Source organism: Dunckerocampus dactyliophorus, chromosome 9 (genome assembly GCF_027744805.1).
Source record: "Dunckerocampus dactyliophorus isolate RoL2022-P2 chromosome 9, RoL_Ddac_1.1, whole genome shotgun sequence".
NCBI classification, from domain to species: Eukaryota; Metazoa; Chordata; class Actinopteri; order Syngnathiformes; family Syngnathidae; genus Dunckerocampus; species Dunckerocampus dactyliophorus.
Window position 1 is genome coordinate 20,987,597 of NC_072827.1, and position 23,474 is coordinate 21,011,070.

A 23,474-nucleotide genomic window follows, 5' to 3' on the forward strand; every position below is an offset into this window, starting at 1 on the left:
GTTAATTTTTTTAGTTTGTTATATGAAATGTAATCTGGAATTACTCTATGGGAAATATTTATTTCTTGGCCAATTTAGTAATTAAAATGATTGATTGTATTTGTTTTAATGACTTATACATGAATAAAAAATAACTTTGACATGAAATAAATAAATATATTCAAGATTTTTTTCCATTTATTAATTATTTTTGTCTATTTTGTAATTTTTTTATGGTCTTTATTTTTCCAAACATGTTCAAAAATCTAATCGAAATACAATCACACAAAATACAATTAAAATTAATCTCACGATAAATTGAAAATGAATTTGATAATTTTGCCGGCCTCCATATATTCCTCATCTTTTGCCTCCAAACCGCAGGAAGAAGGTTCACTCTGTACATTGCTTCAGCACTTCCACGCTTCATAGAACATCGGCGAACAGAGTGAGACTGCTTGTCAGTCATACAGTCATTTTGTCTGTGTGGCGGAGGCGGGGCTGCTGGCATACATACATGAAAAAGAATGTAGCCTCGTGAGGAGCAATGCAAGGTAACGTTGTAGAAATCATGAGGGGAAAAGATGCTTATAAAGCCAACTGCCACGGCCCTCGTGTGGGAATATTAATGAGCAAGGTGAGCCCATCAACGCCAACGAGACAGTATCTGAATTTACTGGGAAGTGGTAGCAACATAAAAGGCAATAAAACAAACTTGGCTACTTCAAACATATCCACCTGGCCCAGTTTTTCCATCTGGGAAAAAAAACGCATTGAGATGCAGAGCCTTCGTTCTGACAGTCAGCACTCACTGAGACGTTTGGTCGGCAAAGTAAATGCAAATGGAATAGCGCACAATGGTGTGTGTTCACAGAAAGTCATTGCAAAAGAAATGCTGCAGTTAAAAAGCCAGCATTTCAAGGAATGCTGAAAAATGACATATTAAAGGAAATACAGCAATATTATGATATACTGTATTATTATTATTATATATTACTATATATTACTAATAATATTGTTTAGCGCCAATTTGTGGAACAGTAAATATTTCAAATGTACCTGCATGGATTTTATTGATAAAAGTTTCTTTGTCCAGTCATAGCTTTTCACTGTACTTTTGTTCAAATGAGCGCGAATCTCATCTCGTGTTGTTCTCACTGACCCAATTTCATGCATCGTCTCATCTCGTGGGTGTCTCGTAACACCCCAGTAACAAAGTAGGGGAGTCACTAGACACACGAGACTGTGTCTACGAGAACGAGACAAGACGAGATTTTAACATTACTTTTAAGAAAAGTACAATGAAAACATAAAAAATATATAACAATGTATTGCAATCTAATAATATAATTTCTACTACGTTATAATTTTCTGCACTCTATGTGTATGCTAGCGGCGTCTCCACTCACTGAGACAAAGAGACTGTTTGACTAATAAAGGGCTCACTCCGTTCGTGCCGTTGTTCTGTGGAACAAACGCGTTAAGGTGGTCAAACCAATGCACACTTCCTGCCTTTTTGGAGGCGAGAGACTAGGAAAACAGACACACATGCACATGGCAACATAGTAAGGCGGGCAAAATTATCGAGTTCATTCTCATTTCTTGTGTGATTAATGAATGTGTTGTCGTTCCAGGCCTAGTGTCAATGAGACATTTGATTTCTGAACGAGAAATCTTGTCACGTTTTAATCTGAGATCTTCTGGCACGAGATACTTTATAGCCTGGGTTCCCAAAGTGAGGTACGCGTACCCCCATGGGTACACCGATTGTAATGTTGGTACGTGAATAAAAATTAAAAACAATTATCACTTACCACTCACAATGACGGGTGCGCCTGAATGCCTCACGACGCACGATGCAGAAAGGTGTTCTGTGTGCATCCTATGAAAAAATACATTTGATGATTATTTTGTGCATTAAGATTGTTTAATCTTGAAGATTTCATTTAAATCGGTGTTCCAAACCTCGCACGGCCCAGTGGTGAAAACCTGTCAATGAGTGGGAATTCCCCCCGAAAATTAGGCTGTATGATTGGTTGTGTGTATTTTTGTACTTTGGATACTGCTTTATCGTGGTTGTTAAACTTTCCTCTTCAATTTGGTATTAAATTAATATGTAGACTTAAACCAAAGCCATCAGAAAGTCGGCAAAAACAGTGAAGCTCAAATTCAACCCATTCAAATGGAATGATTCCAACATCAGACTGTTGATTGATTGGTTGATGTCCGGTAGTTATCCATATTAGATGACTAATTAATGATTAGTCCAAAGGGAAATACAAAACAGAAAAATATCAAGTACCACAAATAAAAGGAAACATAATAAACAATATGGACCAGAGCCCGACCAATTTATCAGCCGGCCGATTAATCGGGCTGTTTATTTCACCGATCAATATCGGTGCATATGTAACCGATATATTAACTTTTTTTTTTGCTGCGTGGAGATTCTGTCGCTCCCTTCCTGTGTGTCTCTCTGTGCTGGTCCTTGCTCGAGTACTTGAGTACTCGAGTACCGCCCACCTCACGCACACTCAGAGCAGCGAGTGGCTGCAGAAGGAGACAACTGGAGAAACGCAGAAAGAAACTTCATTTCATACAGTATACCATGGTAAGCTGTGACTTTGTAAAACAATACGACACTGCACTTTAGTCCCACGCCGTCAGGGACCGTCAAGGAGAACATTCTAGTTTTTTTCACGCAAGTTCTGGAGAGCGTATTGCAGTGTTTTAACGTCGTGTAAGTTGCATAAACAATGATAGATGCAAATGTTAATTCACATTGTCCACCATTATCTAAGACTATTATACAGCATTTTTAAGTGAAATGAAGATATATGCATGTAGACACAGCCTCCCACTTCATTTAATACTTCCATGCAGCATTTCCAGGGGCTCATACATTCACAAATTAATGTCTTTATTAAAATCATTTTGAAAATGTTCCAAGTATTGTGTTAAGTTGTAATTTGATATATTTCATCTTTTGAATGCGGCCACATTGTTACATTAAATGTAGTTTAGTTCCTTGTATTTAGTAACGTGATGCATTTTTTGATTATTTCTTATTTTGTTTGTAACTTTTTTTTTTGCAAATACCCAGTGGCTGCAGATAGAACTTTTCAATAGCCACTAAATATGGCTAATTGATATTGTAAGATGTTTTTGTGAATAAGCCTTTTATAAACACATCATGTATTAGTTTAAAACCACCCCACTTTAGCTAATGTATTATCACTTTCTTTTTATTTTAAAATGGTCAGCGAAAGTATCAAATTCTAGGCCAATAACCAAAATGCACTAAATGTATCTATTTTCATTTGACAGGCAGAGGGGAAGAGTAATTTGTGGACACACTTGACATAATACTCAACAGGCGTTACGTTAGATACAACATCAGCAGTGCGCAAGTTAGCCAGGCGTCCAGCATCAGCAAAGCAAATATGTGGCAACACCTAAAAGTGAATCACAAAGAGGCATGTTCTTATGTTGACAGTCTTATCAATTAAAGTTTCTAATTTTAATTTAGTAGTCTTCTGCTTCTTTGTGTTGAATTATAATTTGGGTTTTATAAGAATTTATGTTCATGTATAGTATATATCCTGTGTATATCAATGCTCTTATTTCATATATCGGCCAATATATCGGTTATCGGTCAAAACATCGGATATCAGCCGATACTTTTTCAACCCCCAATGTCGGTATTGACCCCAAAAAATCTGTATCAGTCGGACACTAATATGGACATAAAAGTGTACATAAAAGGAGGTCCTCAGCCATGTTATGTCTTTACTTTCAACTTTATCACTTTGAGGTCATACCTTGATAAGCTCCAAATGGAATATATCCTATTTCCCAGAAGACCTTGAATGTAGCGTTACACAGCTTTAATAAAGGTCTGCAACACTTGCACAACTCCCAATGCTGACATAGAGGTGCTATATTGGTTGTTCATGGCTGGCTCCAATCAAGGGAAGCTGTTTCAAATAATAATAATAATAATAATATTTACAAGGTGATAATTGCATTGCAGAAACAAAATGCTCAATGATTTAGAAAAAGAAAAAAAAAAAACATGTAAAATCAGGTGATGTTAGACATTTTACTAGCATGAGCCTCTTTTCAACATGTTGATTTGGCCACGATAGCCTCTGGACGAGATGGGCGCCGTTTCAAGTGGCTCTCATTGAGTTGGGAGCGTTGTGTTCTTTTTCGCCGCTTGTTTCTTCTTCTCTGCGTGCTAATGGAGGTTGTGATCAGCCGCCCACTCCACAAGGCCTTTTTAGTCTGGTAATGGAAGCCTTGTGAGACTCTCACTCCTTCATCCCCCTCCTTGTCCTGTGTAAGGAAGCTTTCCTGCCATTATGGTTTTGTCGACATGCTTCTTCTTACCTATTAGTCCCGTTTGATGGTAGTGCAATCACATTTGAAGGTTGTGTTCGTGCTGCTAAACATGTTGGTGGATAACGTTTTTAACCAGGTACAGCCTCATGCGCACAAGACCAGAAGTGACTCACAAATTAAAGCAAAGCAGAAGAAAAAAGTCTTTCAGGGTGATGACAGGCTTGAATAATGGCGAGTCCATGTATCATATTCCTTTGTGTGCGAGGCCCTCAAGGCGCCGTGTGGAGATGCTATCAAAGCAGAGCACAAAGGAAGCACCTCGGAACAAAAGGAGAGCTGGTTTGTTGGACTGCCGCTTTTCTATCCGAGCCAATCTGGCTAATTTATCCTCGCCAGCTCAATCCCACATTCCCTTTGGGATTCTCCCAGGAGTTTCTACAAGGATGACTTCACTAAAGCCCGAAAACCGAAAACCGCTTCTTTATTTAAGGATCACATTTGTGTACTGAATTTCTTTGTGAAAGCCAAAAGATAGAGATTCAATTCCAAGGGCTCCTGGCAAATAGATTAATATTAAAAAATAGACTGTCAGTATATAGTATCAGTATCAGCTAGACACACTGTTTATGTTCATTAAACAATGACACACAAATAGTGTTTTGAGGAAAAGACATAATTAGTATAATGACATATAAGAGAGCAAAGTTGTTCAGTGGAACTTGAAAAATTTAGAATGTACCCCATGAACGTGAGATCCACTTGTAGCATCCCCGTGGGACAAAAACGAGCTCCAAACGAACTGCATTGCTTGTTTGTTTTAAAAACAAAGACACTTTGGTAAGAAGTCACATGTGTAGCTACGTGGGTAAGTCTAGCTAGCTAGCGAGCCGCTGCCAATGTAAGACTGAGTGACAGCTGGGCAAAGCGTAAACAAAGATGCCAGAAAAGTCAAACGAAAATAGGTTTGTTAGGGGAGTGATCAGACACGCTGGCATCGATTGGTGTAGCCTGTGGCAAGCTGTCAAACTGAAGCCACTGATATTTTACATGACTAGTTTTCATTCTCTCGGCAATACGGGACAAAGTGTGCTCTTTATCACCTCAGTACGGGATGCGTCATTTTGTTTATAAATACGGGAAGATTACGTTTTTCAAGAGATGGTTGGCAACACTACTGACAGAGGGGCACGCTACACTGCACGCAGCGTTGTCTGAGTCTGCAAGGTGTAATAGTACGAGCCACAGGTGATCGTTTTTTGTGATCGTCTTTGAAAGGCATTTATCGGCGTATACCAATCACGTTTTTTACGGAATCGGCCAATACTGGTGGCTGATTGATCGGAGCATCCCTAGTTCACACAAATGCTACTGAGCAGCAAAATGCCTAAGAATTTCTCTTGCCATCGTATTTTCTTGAGCACTTTTCACACTGCTTGTAAAATCTGCAATTTTTCTGCCTTGCTGTCCTGTACAAACGGCACAGACAATAAGGAGACTATGACCCCTTTCACACAACAGCTGGGAATTCCGATGCTTTTCACACTGAACAGCGACACAGGAGCTAACCCCCTAAATTTGCCAGCTTCTGAGGTAGTATCAGTGGAGCAACAGGTGGGATGCCCACCTGTGTGAAAGGGTATTCAGCTTTACCACCAGATACTCATTTCTCCTGCCCTGCTGTGTTGAAAGCCGTTGTTGCTGTCTGACTTCAATGTGGCAATTTTGCGGGAAATGTTCTGCCTTTTGGAGTAGTAATGTCACACCTTAGTGGGTGCCACCTGGGTGAAAGGGTATTCTGCTATACCACCAGAGAGAGAAGAGAGAGACTCACTTCTTCTACCCTGCTACGTTGAAAGAAATTGCTGCTGGCTGACTCTGATGTGGCAGTTTTCTGTCGTAGAGTCAGACCTAAGTATGGTGCTACCTGTGAGTGAGGGTATTTTGCTACACTGTTGTGTTGTCATCATCTAACAAGTGTGGTTCTGATTTGGCAATTTTGCGGCAAATCTGTTTGAAAGGGGCTTACGTAAACCCAGTAATGTTCTGCCTTTGTCGGTAGTGTCAGAGCTAAGCAGGATGCCACCTGTATGTCAGGGTATTTAGCAAGTTTAACAACTAAGACTCCCTTCCTACACCCTGTTGTGTTGAAAACAATTGCCCCTACCCAACAAATATGCCTCTGATGTGGCAATTTTGCGGCATCTTTGTGTGAACTTGTCTTGTCAGACATGGACAAATAGAGGCCAGCCAGATCAGCGTCTCATGTGACATAAAATACTTGTCGGACCTTGACAATTGCTTTCAAGACAACAGCTTGTTTTTATTTACTTCCTGCTGTCCTGACACATCCAATCAATAGGAAACTTCCAGATTCCCCTGGGAGTGTTTTGATTGGCTGTGAGTGAACAAGCCAAACAACTAGACAGTGCTAGTGTAGGAGAAGCGAGGTGTTGGTGCCGACACTTACTTTAGGTTCTAGCAGCATACGTAGAGCATCGATGTAAATTCACAGCTTCACACAAGTATAGCACCTCCACATACGCCACCTCCAGTGGTGTGTGTGTGTGTGTGTGTGTGTGTGTGTTTTGTGGTGTCAGTGCCTAACAGATGGCTTTGCGTGAACCTGTTTAAGTGGTGTTGATGGCAAATTTGCCATTACAGTTGCACAAAAATCATTTTTATTGATGGTAATGGTTTAATGTATTTCAACATGCATACAGGGTACATTGGAATACATGCTTATTTAATTCTACCCCCCATCCATTTTACATCAGTTGCAATACATTTGTTCAATTTCTGTATTCCAAATACACTTTTCTTGTTGAATATACCAACAATAATGAGATAATGTAATAATGTGATAAATAGTGGAAAAAATAGTAGTCAAGTTTCAAGTTTAGTTAAATTTCTTGTCACCGTAACTACTTGATTTGACAGTCCTAACAAATAATATGAAATCATCATAACAAAACATAGTTTGAGAATAGGTGAGTAATAACAATGGGCCTCATTCACGAACATCTTCTTAAAAGTCTTCTTAAGAACTGTACTTAAGAAGGCGTGGGTTGGAAACTGCGCCACATTCACGACACGTTCTTAAGTAGGGATAATCGTTTGCACCGGTGTTCTTAGGTTGATGAATGCCAACTGCGATGCCCGTGCATGTAAGGCCTAATTTGCATAGGTCACCGCCTATTATTTCCTATATAAGGTCAAAAATGGCAGCTGGAGGCGGAGATGGCAACGCGCAAGGGCAAGACTGAGAAGCAGCTGGACAACAAACGAAAGAAAAACTTCAATTCTACTGAAATAGAGGTGCTTTTACAAGGAGTGACCGAACACAAGACCACCTTATTTTCACGTGTATCCACCGGTCATCAGGCCATCCAAAAAGAGTCGGCATGGAGCACCATTGCAGGAAACATAAATGCCGTTTCCACGGAGAAACGCACCACCGCAGAGGTTAAAAAGAAGTGTTTTGACTTAAAATAGACTAAAAAAAAAAGATTGGACTGCACCGGAGGGATCTGGAGGAAACGGGAGGTGCGCCATCAATCAGAAACCAAACCATTTCGGAAACTCTAGAAAATATTTACACAATCATGATGGAAAAATAAAGTCAAAATACATAGTTTGTGTGTGACAATTTATTTTTTCTGTCGTTAAATTTGATTAGACACTGCCTAATTAATACAGCAGCCCCGTGCTCTGGCTCAAGACGTGGCTAGGGGCGCATGTCGTTATCTGGGGGTGCTACGTACGCAATAGGCACACCACGTTTCATTGTGATGTTATTCTGATGATCCTGCACACCTGCAAGAACAGAGAGGGAAGCCTGAAGCCTGAAGCGGGACATCAAATATTCGTCGCTTTCAGCAAATAAATCTAATGGTCCCTTTACATTCTCTCTCTGCGCAGCGCACATCCAGCCAGCCTTTTTTTTTTTTTGATGAATTGGGATTTGAATATATATTTGTCCATGGAGTATATTTTAGTTGTTTTGATGATAAATAATTGTTGGGATATTTTATTTGCACTACTTTTTTGGGATCAGGTTGCAAAATCCATCATGAGGGCGATTGCGCATTGAAAGTGCAAGCTTTGTTTGTGCGTAAGAGTCCTCCTGAGCGTTCGTAGAATTTGTTGTTAGCTCTAAGAACTGTGAGTTCAGAACACGTTTCATGAATGCCAAAAATCTTCGTAAGAAGGCTTTAAGAACACATTTGTGCGTAAGAACGTTTCGTGAATGAGGCCCAATGAACTTATAAAAAGGAAGAGTAAGTAACACGTGTGGTAGTGATTAGACATTCAACATGGCACATTCAAATGTCTCACAGTACTGAAGTCATCCAAATTTCTTCTTCATTCTCGTTTGTGCCGATTAAAGTCATAAATTGAACGTAGCATAAATTGTAACCCAGTACAGAGGTCAGTCCCACTTATGTTGACAATCCATCTATGTGGACCAACTCATTAGTCCTGGTCCAACGTGTTCTTCTTGCTATTAATCTAATCCAATCTGGGATGTCGACTGAAACTGGTTCTACTGTATTGCAATTGAGGGCTCAGTGCACAAGATTACATTTAAATAAAAATGATAGTCTTTTAAATAGATCACTTTGGGCTTAATTAAATGTTCAGTGGTCCTAATGGGTCCCTGTGTATTCTGTTAGCACATCTGTACAACAAATCCATGCAGTGGACTCAAAAACACGTAAAGAAGGTGTGCAGACCATAATATTTTAACAGAAGTGAAGTACCATCCCATCAGTGGGGTGGGGTGGGGTGCCAGGGGTACAGCCCTGATGGTGTTGCTCATTATTTTCCAAAGTGTTGCTCTCTGCTGCCTTTAATGCCGTGTCAGAGAGAGTTTGGGTCAGGAGGGCTGCAGGGAGGGCGGCCTCATGCATTAATGAACAACACGGTTAGTGGTAGGCGTCTAAACTGCCGACCAGTGACAAGAATAGAGACCTTCACCTGTTTAACTCCTTCCGATGATTGGGAAAAGTACTTCACAGGTTTAAAGTCGAGCTCTGTGCTCTGAAGTGGTGGTATTTGTTTTACACCTGCTCTCTCTGAACAATAAATCCACATTCAACACAGATACATTTGTCATTAATGGCTTGTTCCTGTTCCTGTCCGTCTATCATTCAGTATTCTCTCACTTTATTTGTAGAAAAGCTTCCATCACGTGCAGAATTGTAATGGCTAGATGTGTCGGCAGGAATATCACGGAATAAAACACAGTTGTCCCCGTTAAATGAATTTCCGCAATATATTGTAGGATTCAATGGTAATAAACACAATATTTTTGTAGTTAGAGCATAGAAAACCTGTTTATGACTTTTTAAATACATTTTTTAAACATTATTAGAGCCCTGAAGACATGAAATAACACCCCTATAGTCACCTTTACACTCCTACTATTTATTTTATACACCACATTGCAACTCTTACGCTGCAGATCTCCTCGCATCCCGTGTGGAAGTGGTAAGTTTTTGGTTTCTTAAATGTAGAAGAAATATATTCAAGGCTAACAAGCTAGCAAAAAGCTAACAAAAACCTACCACTTCCACACATTAGGTATCAACCTAGCAAGCTATCAAGCTAGCGAGCTAACCAGTTAGCCTCTTACACTTAAGAAGCCAAAAACATACCACTCGTATTTCTCACGAAATGGGAGGAGGTCATTTTTTCACTCTGTCATGTCAGACATGCCATAGCTGACTTCATGACTTCATGCAATGTTCAGGTAATGTAATGTAAAGTCATGTCTCAGTGTTTTGTGTTACTACTGCTGCCTAGTGGCCGGACTACATCAATGTGTTTTTAATAATAATAGACCATAGTCTATCACAAAACAGCGATCATTTAATAATTCATTTCAGAAAAGCAGTGGGAGCAATAATCAAACCGCAATATTTCGAGAGACGACTGTATGCCTTACAAATGTCTGTTTCTACCACTTAGAGCACAATCCTACTACAATCTAGGTTCCCAAAGTGGGGTACGCAGATTGCCATAGGGGGTACGTGAATAAAAATGAAAAGCGGCTTGACTACATGAGTGTATGACTTCTGTGTATGACGTTCTCCGCGGCTGCACACAGACAGACGTGTATTTTCCAGTCTTCCTTTCACCTCATCCTTGTTCACAAATGTTCATGCTGTGCGTTAATGCACAGAGGTTAGGTTTAATAATGTTAGCTCTGTGCTGCTGCGCATTTTCATGGTGCTTAATCTCATACTATATGTGCTCGTATGTCTGTTTGTCTCAGTAATAAACCAAATATTGAATTCATTTCCTTATTGCTTCTGTATATTATGTGTCTTTGTGTTCATAATTATTTATAATTATTACGTTTAGGTACAACATTAGTTGCATTGTGCTGATTATTACAATGTTGTTGCAGACAAAGCACAGCAAAAGAGCATAAAGATCACAGTTCACCACATCTTACCACAGCTTGTCACCACTTGTTATAAATAAATTCAACAAACAGAAGACAAACCTGCCAGGAGATATCTTACCCCTCTAAAACCTTCTCCATTTCAAATTATTAATATGTTTGCATTTAAAAAATAAGACGAATATTTTTTAAAAATATAATGTCATAATACGTAATATTTAATAACTTATCAAAGATGTTTCACTGTGTGCTTTATGTTTTTTAAGTGTGCAGGAGTCGGGGGTACACTCAGATGTCTCAAGGGGTACGCGACTGTGAAAAGTTTGGAACCACTGTACTACAGTAAATACTTGTGAGGACATCCTCCCAAGTGATTCACATCCAATTAATGTCTGGAGACTACTTGCTGCTGCGTTACAAGCTGCTGCGACTCACTCGCAGATTAACGCTGCTCTCGAGGCAACGAGTGTGCAATTTGTATTTGTGCGGTGCTTGACATTCATGCAATAGGAAGGCAATTAGGACACAACAAGGGTCTTTAAAAATGAGCTTGCTGGGAGTGCTTGCTCTTACTGCAGCAGTCAAGGTGAAGTGACAATAACGTCCTTTTGACGATAACTGAAACTAGCATAGCAAAGGTTTGAAGGAAACATAAACAGACATCAGAGATTTTGCTATGCTATATTAGAATAAACACAATGTTTGTCCATTTGTTGGCCATAAACCTTCATAAATCTTCTGTCTTGACACTACTTCTCATGCTATCATCTGGACAATTATTTGTTAATACTTTATTCTCGGAGACCCAATCTTGTGTGTTCTCTCGTGTCCCTTGACACCCCTATTTATAGCAGTTGAAAGTAAATAAAAAGCACACCTCAGGGTTATTGTGAAAATGACTTAGTACTTTTTTTATTTTAACAAATAACTCTCTCCAATTAAAACCCCGTCCTCTTTGAAACCCAAGTAAATAAACGCCCCGGCTATAGTTTAAGGTAATGTTTTAATTGATTGATTGATTGATTGATTTTTTTACATTCACAGCAAATTATTTCCATTGATGGTGTTATAGCACTACTCTACTGCATATACTGTGTACTATCTATATGATGACCTGGTGTTTCTTCGACATTGCCAAGAATGAATATATTATAGCTTATGCAGGAATCATTTTTGTGCATCCTTGCTGCTACAAGCGTGTGTTTTTATTTACCACAGCCTTAGAGGGGGGCTTTGTGTTATTATGCCGTCTTGTTCATGCTGTTGCTTGGATCAAAGAGTGGGTGTGTGAAGGATGGGGATTCTTTCACTGTGACAGAAAAGTCCACAGTGTTTCAGTCGCCTGCCGATATGTAATAGCTATCTCTCTATTTCTTTTTTTCCGACCCTTCTCCACAGGCATCCTTCTTTCTTTTTTACCAGGCAGAAATGAAAGTAACATTTTATGAAAGGTCCTCTCCTACCCTGGAGATGCAAATAATCAATAATTGTGAGAGTGCTTCAGAAATACTCTTAACACATGAAAGTATGTTCTCTCAAATATGCGCTGTCAGCGAGTTGGATGTAAAGAGAGGCCAGAAGGTTATCGAGACTGACTCTTTACATCTATGGCAGGGGTGTCCACCAAGGGCTGCATACTGAAAACTCAAAGGATGCAGCGAGTCATTTTTAAATGTTTCATTGTGTAAAAAAGGCTAAAACCAATCCACTATGCTAAGAAGTTATATATATTTAAAGAAAAAATACACCCTGCATGTCAGCGTCTCTTTACATGACAGCTTTTCTAAATTTTGGCAGAAATTGTATTTTTTAAATGTGCCGGGAACCAAGAGAAAATGAGCTGCGGACTCATGTTCATCACGACAGGACACATGAAACGCCACAAAAAACACAAGTAGTAAGTCATTTTGCTAAGAATGCACAATTTTTCATGGAATTTGGACTTTCCAGGTGCCGAATCTGAACGTAGCGCTCCGAACGAGTTCATTCTACCGCCACCAAAATTGAACCGGCGATAGTGAACAGATGGGTGATGATAAATTGCAACGATTGTGGCTTTTTACTGTTTTGATAGCATGGCAATATGGACATGGGACATAGTGATTGGACAGAGTACAAGAGAGGTGTCCAAAGTGCGGCCCGGAGCTGTTTTTTTATTGGCCCGTGGCACATTCTAAAAATATAATTTAACAAGAAAACTACAAAAGGAAAAAAAAAAACAGGAAATGGAAAAATCAGCAGACATTTTACAATAATAAAATGGGAATTTGACAAAAAATAACATAGTATTGTTATGAGGAAAAATAATGATTTTATTTTAATTATTTTATTTTAAAACCATTTTAGTAGCATAACGTTTAAATATTAAAGACATTCTTTTTTTAAAGGTTGTAATATTATGAGGAACAAATAAAACAACAAATAAAGTTGTAATTTGGAGTTATAGTTGGTTGTAATTGGAAATTACATTCAGGAAAAAAGTTATAATACTTTATACACAGGCAACAGAACAGGTGGCTGTCACTGCTCACTGATGGAACTTATTGGAACTTGTGTCAGGCGTAAGTATATATATATATATATACTGTACAGTATATATACTGTAGCTCTTGGCCATTTATGCCAAGGTATGCATTTCCGCTGAGAGATGTTTCCAGGTTTTACCCTGCCATGTGTGCTCTATATGTAACCACTGAGGTACATAGAAATTCATGATATCACGTAGGGTGTGGGTGGAGCAAAATTTGACGTTTCCCCATCAAACACGAAACTCTCATAACTCAACTCTCGACCCCTCGAGACCTAACGCATTAGCTCCTCCGGTGGCACCAATTTCACTGGTCGAGGCACAATTTGATGTGTGTCTAACATGGCAGAATGCATGAAAAAGTCTCAAGGACCCACGCCCAAAAACAAACAGGAAGTCGGCCATTTTGGTTAATAGAGGTGATTTTTGGTGCTTTTCAGGGGTAGTACCTGAATGCATTCCCTCAAGGGAATTCACTCTGCCACCACCAACATTTCACTGGATATAGTTCACAGGTGTGTGATGATAAATTGTGAAGACATTTTCACCACGGGGTGTGTTTGAAGCTCGCCATAAACACTCATAACTCGGACCCATAAGCTCTGATTTTGACCATAATTTCTGTGCATGACCAACATCCCGACCGGAGAAGATCGAGACATTACTTTCCTCAGTGTGACCTTGCGCCACCCAGTGGTGACAGGAAATGACCACCATTGCCCATCAAACTGTAATAACTTCTGTTATATGCCTTGAGTGATTGAAGTGATATGACAACAAAAAACATCCAATCCTTAAAGCAACGACGGGGGATCCCCCAGAATTTCTTTGATGCAATGTGAAACTGAAGTACTGAAGTACTGACTACCATGACTAAATGATGCATTAAAAAAGTCATTTATTGCGGCTAATTGGTTGCAGAAGTAGGATTCAATATTAACAAACTGAATATTTTCGTAGTTAGAGCATCGAAAACCTGTTCATGACTTCTTTTTACATTAAATAAGACCCAAATAGTCACTTCTACACTCCTATTATTATTTTTTGTGTACATCACATTGCACAGGCCACGGCTACGGTGTTTCAGAGTGGGGAAGAAGGAGAAAGAACCTCATCTCCTCTGAGGTATTTCGTCTGTAACGGGGAATCCTCTTGTGTCCTCGACACACTAAGACATACTGAGTGCCTTGGCTGCTTTCAGGAGACAGAGAAAAGGGAGAGGGAGGAAGGACAACAGTCTTTTTGTGATCAAATCCTGCAATCTTATTCATTAAAGGCAGTAAAGGATTAACGCAGGTAATTTGAACTACTAAGTCGATCTATTAAAAGTCCACAGGCGCTCTAATCTGCATTTTAAATAGCCGCTCTTTGAAGTAGAACCCAATTTGAAGTACAAAACACATAAATTTGACCTCAAATGGGTCTCCGGTTGAGACATTTCTTGTTGTGCAAGTGTATTTGTGTCGGATGAGTCAGTCGAGCTGCTCTGGGCCAGTGTAAAAAGGGGAATGTTGCACTTGAGGGAAACTTTTATCGAACACTTAAGTGCTTCAGGTGACCAAACACCCATAAGGTGTCAGAGCTTTCAGTTGCCCTTTTTCTACCAGAAAATGGTGACACATTGTCAGGTGCTGTTTTATTTTAGACAGACCATGTTGTGGAATACATTCATTGGACTACAGCGAAACCTGTTTAAGTCACACTGGCTGACTCACGTCGGCACAAGCGGTTGTCGACATAACCAAACTGAAATTAGCCCTTGGTTGCACATTTATTTGTGGCTTTGACCAGAGACATGAGGAGAATGGGTGATTTTTTTAAACTTTGCCAGTTTGCTGACATCGTTTTCCCCCCTTTGTGTATATTTTTATTTGGGCTCTTCTGTTTTCATATGATATTTTATACTCTCATCTAACAGAGCTCCTGTGGTGAATTTGTGAATTTACGGACGGATTTTTCAAAGAAATCTCAACCCTGTGTATGACCTTCCACATACAGTTTTTTAATATGAGAGTCCTCTAGACATAGAATAACACCCCATACACTCATATTACCCAATATAGTAGATATAATCAGAGAAAATAACCCATTTAAGACATAAATAAGACACATGCTTGTGTGTGTTTCAATGAATGTCTTCCGGATGTGTGGACAGGAAGTGTCATCTAGGATTCAAATTTGAGTTTTACTTGGAGTACAGCCTCATTTTTATGCTTGGAAATGCTTAATTTAGGCTAATAATATGTAAAATGTGCGAATATGTATATTTTTGGACTCATAATAGGCCGTATTCAACTCCAAAACAGTGATCATTTATTAATGAATGATAGCAATGGTTCTTGAGTTCTTCACACTGCCGTAACACAAATAGTGTTTGTCGGGGAGTAGATGCAAATTTAGACGGTTCGTTTTTGAGCTTTTTCATCTGGAGTCAGTCGGGGTTGGTGTGTTGTGTTGGCACTAGCATTGCTGCTAACTTTAATGTTTTGAGCTGTGATTGTAGGGACTATACAAACTGATAAGTCCTGAAAATGTAGTCAGTTATAATTCCTCACAGTTATTTTGTTTTGCATTCAGAAATCAAACATTGTCAGAACATGGATGTATCATCGTCAATGCATGGTGGCAGCAATAATAAATAATTCTTTGTTTCCATGGCGAGTGAGCGGTTGATGCTGCATATTAATGTGCATCCTGCTTCCTGTTTAAGGAAAAAGTAGAGCTGATTAAGTCTGTCGAAGGAACTGTCACCCCTTGTTTTGTTCAATTTGAAGGAAGTGGATATTCAAGTCTTCTGTACCTTCTATTATCATGGGAAACGTGAATTCACTACCTAACAAGATGGACGAGTTGGCTGTGCTGACAAAGAGCATCAAGAACAAACGGTGGTCTCATCTTGGGCATGTGAACATTAAAATGTCCATCTATACAGCATTTTTTAAAAATTGATTTTTCATTATAGGGAAAAAACCTGATACCAATATCTACCGATACTATATTTTTATGCCAATATCGGGCCGATAATATTGGTGGGCCGATATTATCGGACATCCCTAATTATTTCCATTAAGAAAAGTTTTACTGTAATACATTATAATACCGCTCTTCCAACCTGACTGCAAATACAGTCAATTTCCTTTTTGCCTAGCCGAAACTGCGCAGTTTTGTTAAATTACTTTGTGTTTTTTTTTACTTTAAAAACCAAAAAATTTTGTCAAACCATTCGAGTGTGTGACTTTCACAAATGCCGAAACCGCCTTGATTAACGCATGATGACTGGCTTTATTTTTAGCCGTAGCGGGGCAGACAATATGGAAATGCTTTTATGAACCTTCTGCTTGGAGATGAATGGGCGACAGCACAGAGAGAGATGTGACGCTTCCCAATTCATTTGTCTTTGCCACTTTGAGGCGGGGACGGAGGACGGAAGAGATACTCAGCTAGCTCCATCATCATTTGTGCAAGACCCATGAGGCCGACTGAACAAGTTGCTACAACAAAATCAAAGACTTCTGTGAATTTAACCAATATAAAAACGCAAGAATCAAGAATGCTAGCTGAGGTGATGCCAAACAATGTATACTTTCGATACTAAACGGGCATGGAAAGTCAAGGTTGAGGGTGAAGGTGGGAACGAGAGTTAGGCCCAACTCAGATGTGAAGGTAATTAGAGAGAGATACAACACCAACGCCGCACTTCTTCCTCGCGACAGGAAGACATATGACGGCTATTTCACCTGGCGATATTTTTCTGTTCTTCACATTAGGAGTGTACGAGGAAATGGGCCTAATGACCTCTGCTAAGGTCGAAAATAAATCATCATTGGGAACCTCTCTTGGATTCTCAAATCATTTCCTGTATAGGTATTAAATCATCTTTCAAAAAAAAATCTAAAAAAAAATTCACACTAATATCAAACAGCAAGTAGCTTTCTAGCTACAAAGCAAACAGGAAGTAGCTTGCTAACTAAAAAAAACAAACAGGAAGTAGTCTTCTAACTACCAAACTAACATGAATTATGCAATAAATAAATGATCAAATGGGAAGTAGTATGCTAACTGCCTAACAAACAGGAAGTAGTAGCCTGCTAACTGGATAATAAACATGAAGTATCCTGCTAACTGCCCAAAAGACAAGAAGTAACCCGTTAACGCAAATGTCATCAATTGTTATTACAGGCACAAAGTAGTTTCTTAACAGTTGTTGTGTGTGTGTGTCTTTGTAGGAGCTCTTTACGGCCGAGTGCAAATTCAAAGAGTCGGTGTTTGAGAACTACTACGTCATCTACTCATCCATGTTGTACCGACAGCAGGAGTCAGGCCGGGCCTGGTTCCTGGGTCTCAACAAAGAGGGTCAAGCCATGAAGGGGAACCGAGTGAAGAAAACCAAACCAGCCGCTCACTTCCTGCCCAAGCCATTAGAAGGTACTGTACAGGCAACGTTTCAGCTCACATTTGGACATTCTTAGCTGTGGTACAAGTGTAACAATTAGTTAGCTGGTGTAATTATTAGACTTGTAACTTAATTAATGACAAACATGGAGGCTTATTACTGCTTCGGAGAGTTGCCTTGCATAACAGCCAATGCTGTTCAGAGATTTAAACTATTGAGAGATGAATTATGATTTGTGATTCTGATTCTGATTGATTGTGGCAGAGAAAAAGATTGATATGTAACAAAAAGGTGCCTTTAAAAGTCACTTGTTGTTTTTAAAGACTTGAACAGATGCAGTCCTAGCCATTTACATTCCGCTGTATTTGGGACTAGTCCCAAGTGCTGCTTGCAACCTTTAGTTTCGACCACCAGGGGGGAACACGTGTTCTTTTGTCAATCTCCAAATAATTACAAAATAAAAATAAAATAAAACCTCAAGTCCATATGTTAACACAACAACAGTAAGAACACTTTTCTGAGCAACACAGGTATTCAACACTGAACCACTGAAGTTGGGCCAATCTTCCACCATTCCACCTTCTACCAATATTGTTTTGCCGTCATACATCTTGCTGATTTTGGTCATCCCTGTAGTCCTGCACGGTGGCTTGTATGATGGACGCAGTTTGCAACACCTCGGTTAACCCCTCGTCTTCCACAATGTTTATTGGCTGCAGTTCATCACAGTACACTTGGCAAGAACATTCGACAGCCTGTCGGCCGCAGACTTGCTCATATGTGGGGTGTTCTCTTCGAGTTTTGCTTGGGGAAGAGCATTGCTATGGCTCGCTGAATTGCTAACGTCTCTTTGGTGCTAATGTTTGCTGTTCATGCGCTCGTGGCTGGGTGATTTGTGTTGACGTGGTGGATTAAGCTTGAGCTGCTTCGGTGGTAAGCAAACTCCTTACAAACAAGGGATATCACTCTACCTTTATCAATGGTGCCATCAGGACGTTTCTGAAATGTAACATTCATTGGGCCGACAACTCTCACATGCACCTCCATTTTAACATCTCCTCTTCGCCGCTCGCTGCTCCTCACCTTGCCTTCCCAACTACAATGGGAGCCTGTCAGCTGATGCTAAACAAGCCCAAACACATTATTATTATTTATCCTGAAATTTTCAACACTTGTATATTGAAAGTATTAAAAAAAACTTAAAACCTCCTTGTCCTTTTAACGGACATAATTGGTGAACGAGTGTGAACGAATGTGTCTTTATGTGAACATACATTTTTTAAAAACTTCACTCATGTGGATGGACGTTTTGTTTTTGTAAGGGAGTGGGGTAAACGTACATTTTGTTGTGCTGATTCACTGCTGCTTGAAATTTCTACTTTCCGATAGTCCGCGGATATACGACGATGGTTGTTTTGTCGTGGTTGTTCGTTTCAATAAAAAGTGATTGCTGATCAACCACCTCTTCGTCATTCTCTGGGCAAAAGCTACAGAATGTTGTATCAACACAAAAACATCACAATCTGTGAGATGTGTAACCCGAAAGAGTTTGCATCTGTGGAATGGGCGGAGTACACATTTCCCAGCATGCTTTGCTGTAGTTAAAATGATCACGTTTGACTGTCTGTAAGGTGTTATTTTGTACAGACGGGATATAATAGTTAAAGTGCTGCCATTTTTAGTCGTGTACAGTTAAATTATTTTGACTTTTGGTCTGAATCTGGCACCCTTATTAAGAATGGTTGTGAATTTCGTGCTACATACAATATTGAGTTTGACACATGTGGTTTAGATGGTAATTTACATTATAGGCCAAAAGTTTCATTCAATGTGTTTTCTTTATTTTCATGACTATTGACGATGGAGATTCTCAAAACTATGAATGAACACATGTGGAATTATGTACCACTAACTCTAAATATGTCTTATATTTTATGTCTTATAATTTTTTGGATAGCACTGCAAACCCTTGGTGTTCTCTCAGTGAGCTCATGAGGTAGTCACCTGAAATGGTTGTCACTTCACAGGTGTGCCTTGTCAGGGTTACTTAGTGGAATTTTGTGTCTTATTAATGGGGTTGGGACCATTCGGTTGTGTTGTGTGTGTCCAAACCTTTAGCATGTACTGTAGGTATAATTTAGGTACAAGCTCCGACTTCCACTAAAACTGGACAGAACTTGTTTGGAACAGAGGATCTCCTGTGTATTGATGAACAGAGGCGTTATCATGCACGACCAAGTCATGTGGCTGCTGGTTTTTTTTATATGTGGACGGTGATGGGGTTTTTAAACTCCACTCGTGTGGTTGAGGATTTTTTTAACACTGGAATGGAGGAAAATGTGCTTTACAGTAAGTACAGTGCACTCTTGTTTATCATGATTAATTGGCTCCAGACCCAGCAGTGAAAAGTGAATTTCCACCAAGTAGGATTCCTTATGTATAGATCAAATATTTTTGTAGTTAGAGCATAGAAAACCTGTTTACAACCTTCTAAATGAAGTTTTTAACATTATTAGAGCCCTCTAGGCATGAACTAACACCCCTATAGTCACCTTTACACTCGTATTACCCAATATAATAAGAATAAATAAGCCATTTAAGACATGAATAGGACTCGTGTGTGTTGCTTCCGCTTATTGTTCTACCGGCTAACTGTGTGACTCTTGAGCTTCCACTTGTTGGTATCAGACGATATTTGCTGATGTTTCTTCCCTTGTGTCCGCAGTCGCCATGTACCGAGAGCCATCGCTGCACGACGTGGGGGAGACGGTGCCCAAGGCGGCCGTGCCTCCCAGTAAAAGCACAAGCGAGCCCGTGGTGATGAACGGAGGTAAACCCGTCAGCAAGCCCGACAAACCAGCCACATAGCCACACCCTTCCACCCCGATTGTGTGCGCTGTAGTGTGGAGGGGGCGGGGCTTGGTGATGATGGAGGCGGGGCCCTTTTTTCCCTCCTCTCTCCCATCTCACTGGCGGATCCATTTCTCCTCTTGCTCCTCCACTTTTGTCTCTTCTGCCTTGTCCTCCCCCCTTTTTTCCAGCTGTCTGGTGGAGGGATTCTGAGCTGGGGGAAGGAAGGAGGGTTCTCCAGCGTAGGATAATGGACCTCTCTGATCCTGGAATGCCTTTAAAAAAATTCCCTCTGGAACTGGTGTGAATGTGTGTTTTACAGCCACTTTGCTTGCTGAGGGTTCCTACTTAAAAAAAAAAAGAAAAAAAACTTGTTTCCGTTTCTTTAACGTGCACCTGCAGATCTATTTTCTATACCACGGTTCACCAGCTATGTCCTGGGATAGCGGCTGTATAGATAGAGTAAATATTTGGACCACGGTCCTCTATTTTTTATTATGCGTATGCTCGCTTCCTTTTTGTTCTCCTCTTTCTCTTTTCTAGAATCCTCTTTGTCAGTTAAACACACACACACACACACACACACACACACACACACACGCACAGCTTGGGAGGCTGCGGTCTTCACATTGATGGAGTGCTCGTTAGTGCCACTCCAACAATCAGTGTGAGGGGATGTGGGTGGGTGTACGGGATGGTGGATACATATCACATCAAGCAAACGAGCGAGCGGTTCTCTGCTCCCATAGAAGCCTGAAATCTATTTTTCTTGATGCTTATGTCCTAGAGTGTGGGTTCTAGGAGTATCTCTAGGCCTTGTGGGCCTCCGTTGCCGCCGGCTTCTTGGACAATTAAGAGACTTTAGTCCGTGCGACTGCGGCATCCACAACTGGCTGAAACATTTACATCTGCAAACTAAAAAGCATGGGTTAATCTTGTGTTCTCTATCTCTTGCAGCAACAACTTACTGTATATTGTAACATTTTCATTGTATAATAAAACAGCTCTGATGGCGGGGGGGAATGACTCTTAAGAAAACTTTTTAAAGGATTATTTATCTAACAAGAGGGTGCGTCTCCTAGCTCAGCATGCAAAGTCCAGTACCGATCATTCTGGCTATCACGTGCCTGTTTTGAACCTCGATATATTTTTTTTTCCCGGCATGCAAAAACCGGTTCCCAGTCCCCTACTGGGCCAAAAAGGTGCCTCGCCCTCCCTCTTACCCACCCATTTATTCAAAGGACACGTAGCATTTGTTAGCATAGCAAGAAACACCCTTCTCACTCTGAAATGCTTTTTTTTTTTTTCGTTAACGCCCTTCGACTTGTCACAGCCTGCAAGTTGTAGTACTACGAAAAAAAGTAGTCATGGGAAAAAAAATGAGAATGAAGTCCTTAATCCTATAAGAGAAAAAAAAAAACGTATATTTTTTAGAAAAAGGTTGGACTCTTAGAAGAAAAAAAACTTGCAATGTTACAAGAAAAAGTGGTACTTTTGCGGAATTGTCGTCTTGTTTCGAGGATCCATTTGTGTCCACGGAAATGACCAAAGGCTTTTTTCTTGACCACCTTTCAAGCACACTTCCTGTAGCCTGCAAGTTGTAATATTACAAAAAAAAAGTAATATTTAAAAAAAATAGAGAGAATAAAGTCTTAATCCTATGACTGAAAGACGGTCGGACTCTTAAAAGACAAAAGTTGTAATGTCACTCGAAAAAGTAATATTGCAAAACTGTCACATGACATGATAATCACGTTGTTAACAAAAAGTCCGTTTTTTTTTTTTTTTTTTAGAAAAGTCCGAATCTTACGAAAACGTCGTGTTACGGGATTCACATTGTGTTACAAGAAAAAAGTTGTATACTTTAGACAAAAAAGTAAAATGAGAAATGTTTGAATTGGATACATTTTGGCGTCTTAAAAAAAGAGACACAAAAGCTTTAAGCATACATGTCTAAAGTTGTATTCCAAGCAAAAAGTTGTTCTAAAAAAAACATTTTTTTCTCAAAGACGTCGTCTTAAAAGTCTTAATTTTACAACGTATTGAAGTACTTAAAAAAGTATTGTAAAATTGGCTTTAACCGTGTCCAATTTTTCCTTGTAGAATTATGACTTTATTCTCGTAAAATGATTACTCTTTCTCGCCATAGCACCACTTTATTCCTCTTAGATTGTGACTTTGTCCTCACAACGTTACTTTATTCATCATCACCCCGCTCACTCTGAAATGACCAAAGGCTTTTTTCCATTCAACCCAGAAGACTCTTTGAAGATTTCGCTTTCACTGTGATAGCTTTTTTTTGTTCCAGATTATCTCCCCTCCGCGCCCCCTCTTCTACTCGGAAAGGTCTCTACTTGATGTCATTTTACTACAGAGGTTTGTCTACCTTCAATGAGTCACTTGCATGTCATTATCAGGAGGGATCCACAATAAAGTACGTAGTGTAGGACTACTCCGACACGGGCATGTTGCAGGCTACGCCACCCCTCGCAAGCTATTCTGCACTTTCACCTTGTATCCTCGTCACGACTGTTAGCAGATGATGACCAATCCTTTGTCTTGCGCCTTTTCGCTGTTTTGCATCGAGAAATGTCTACTTTATCGGAATGACACGTGACCATATGGGGATATTAGTTAAGCTGTGTCAACGTGGCATCAGGTATGTTGTTGGCGTTGAATCACCGCCAATAAGTCGACTTCACAGGCAGATGGACTTCTTCTTGGCTGTTTAGCAAAAAAAAAAAAAAGTGTTTGGATCCACGTTGCCACTTTCCTTTATCTGCATTTCTCCATACGATTTGTGCGATTTTTCCACATGATGTACTGTACTGTGGTCCCATTAGGATTCTTTTGTCCATAGGGGGAAGAAGTGTCAGTCACGGAATTGTTGGTATGTAATGCTTTTCTTTAAAAAAAAAAAAAAAAAAAAAAAAGACATATGCAATATGAGTTTGTCCACACAGTTTGTGTTG

The 23,474-nt window shown here is 39.8% G+C and overlaps 1 protein-coding gene across 3 annotated transcripts in view; it reads left to right on the forward strand.

The window, feature by feature from the left end:
* The window catches only part of fgf14 (fibroblast growth factor 14), a 110,787-nt gene that overhangs the window by 72,604 nt on the left and 14,709 nt on the right, over window positions 1-23,474 (forward strand). For all 3 annotated transcript variants that reach the window (XM_054786483.1, XM_054786481.1, XM_054786482.1), the window contains exons 4-5: window positions 17,486-17,684; window positions 20,378-20,482. In XM_054786483.1, the coding sequence (XP_054642458.1) occupies window positions 17,486-17,684; window positions 20,378-20,482 (304 nt within the window). The remainder of the gene's footprint in view (window positions 1-17,485; window positions 17,685-20,377; window positions 20,483-23,474) is intronic.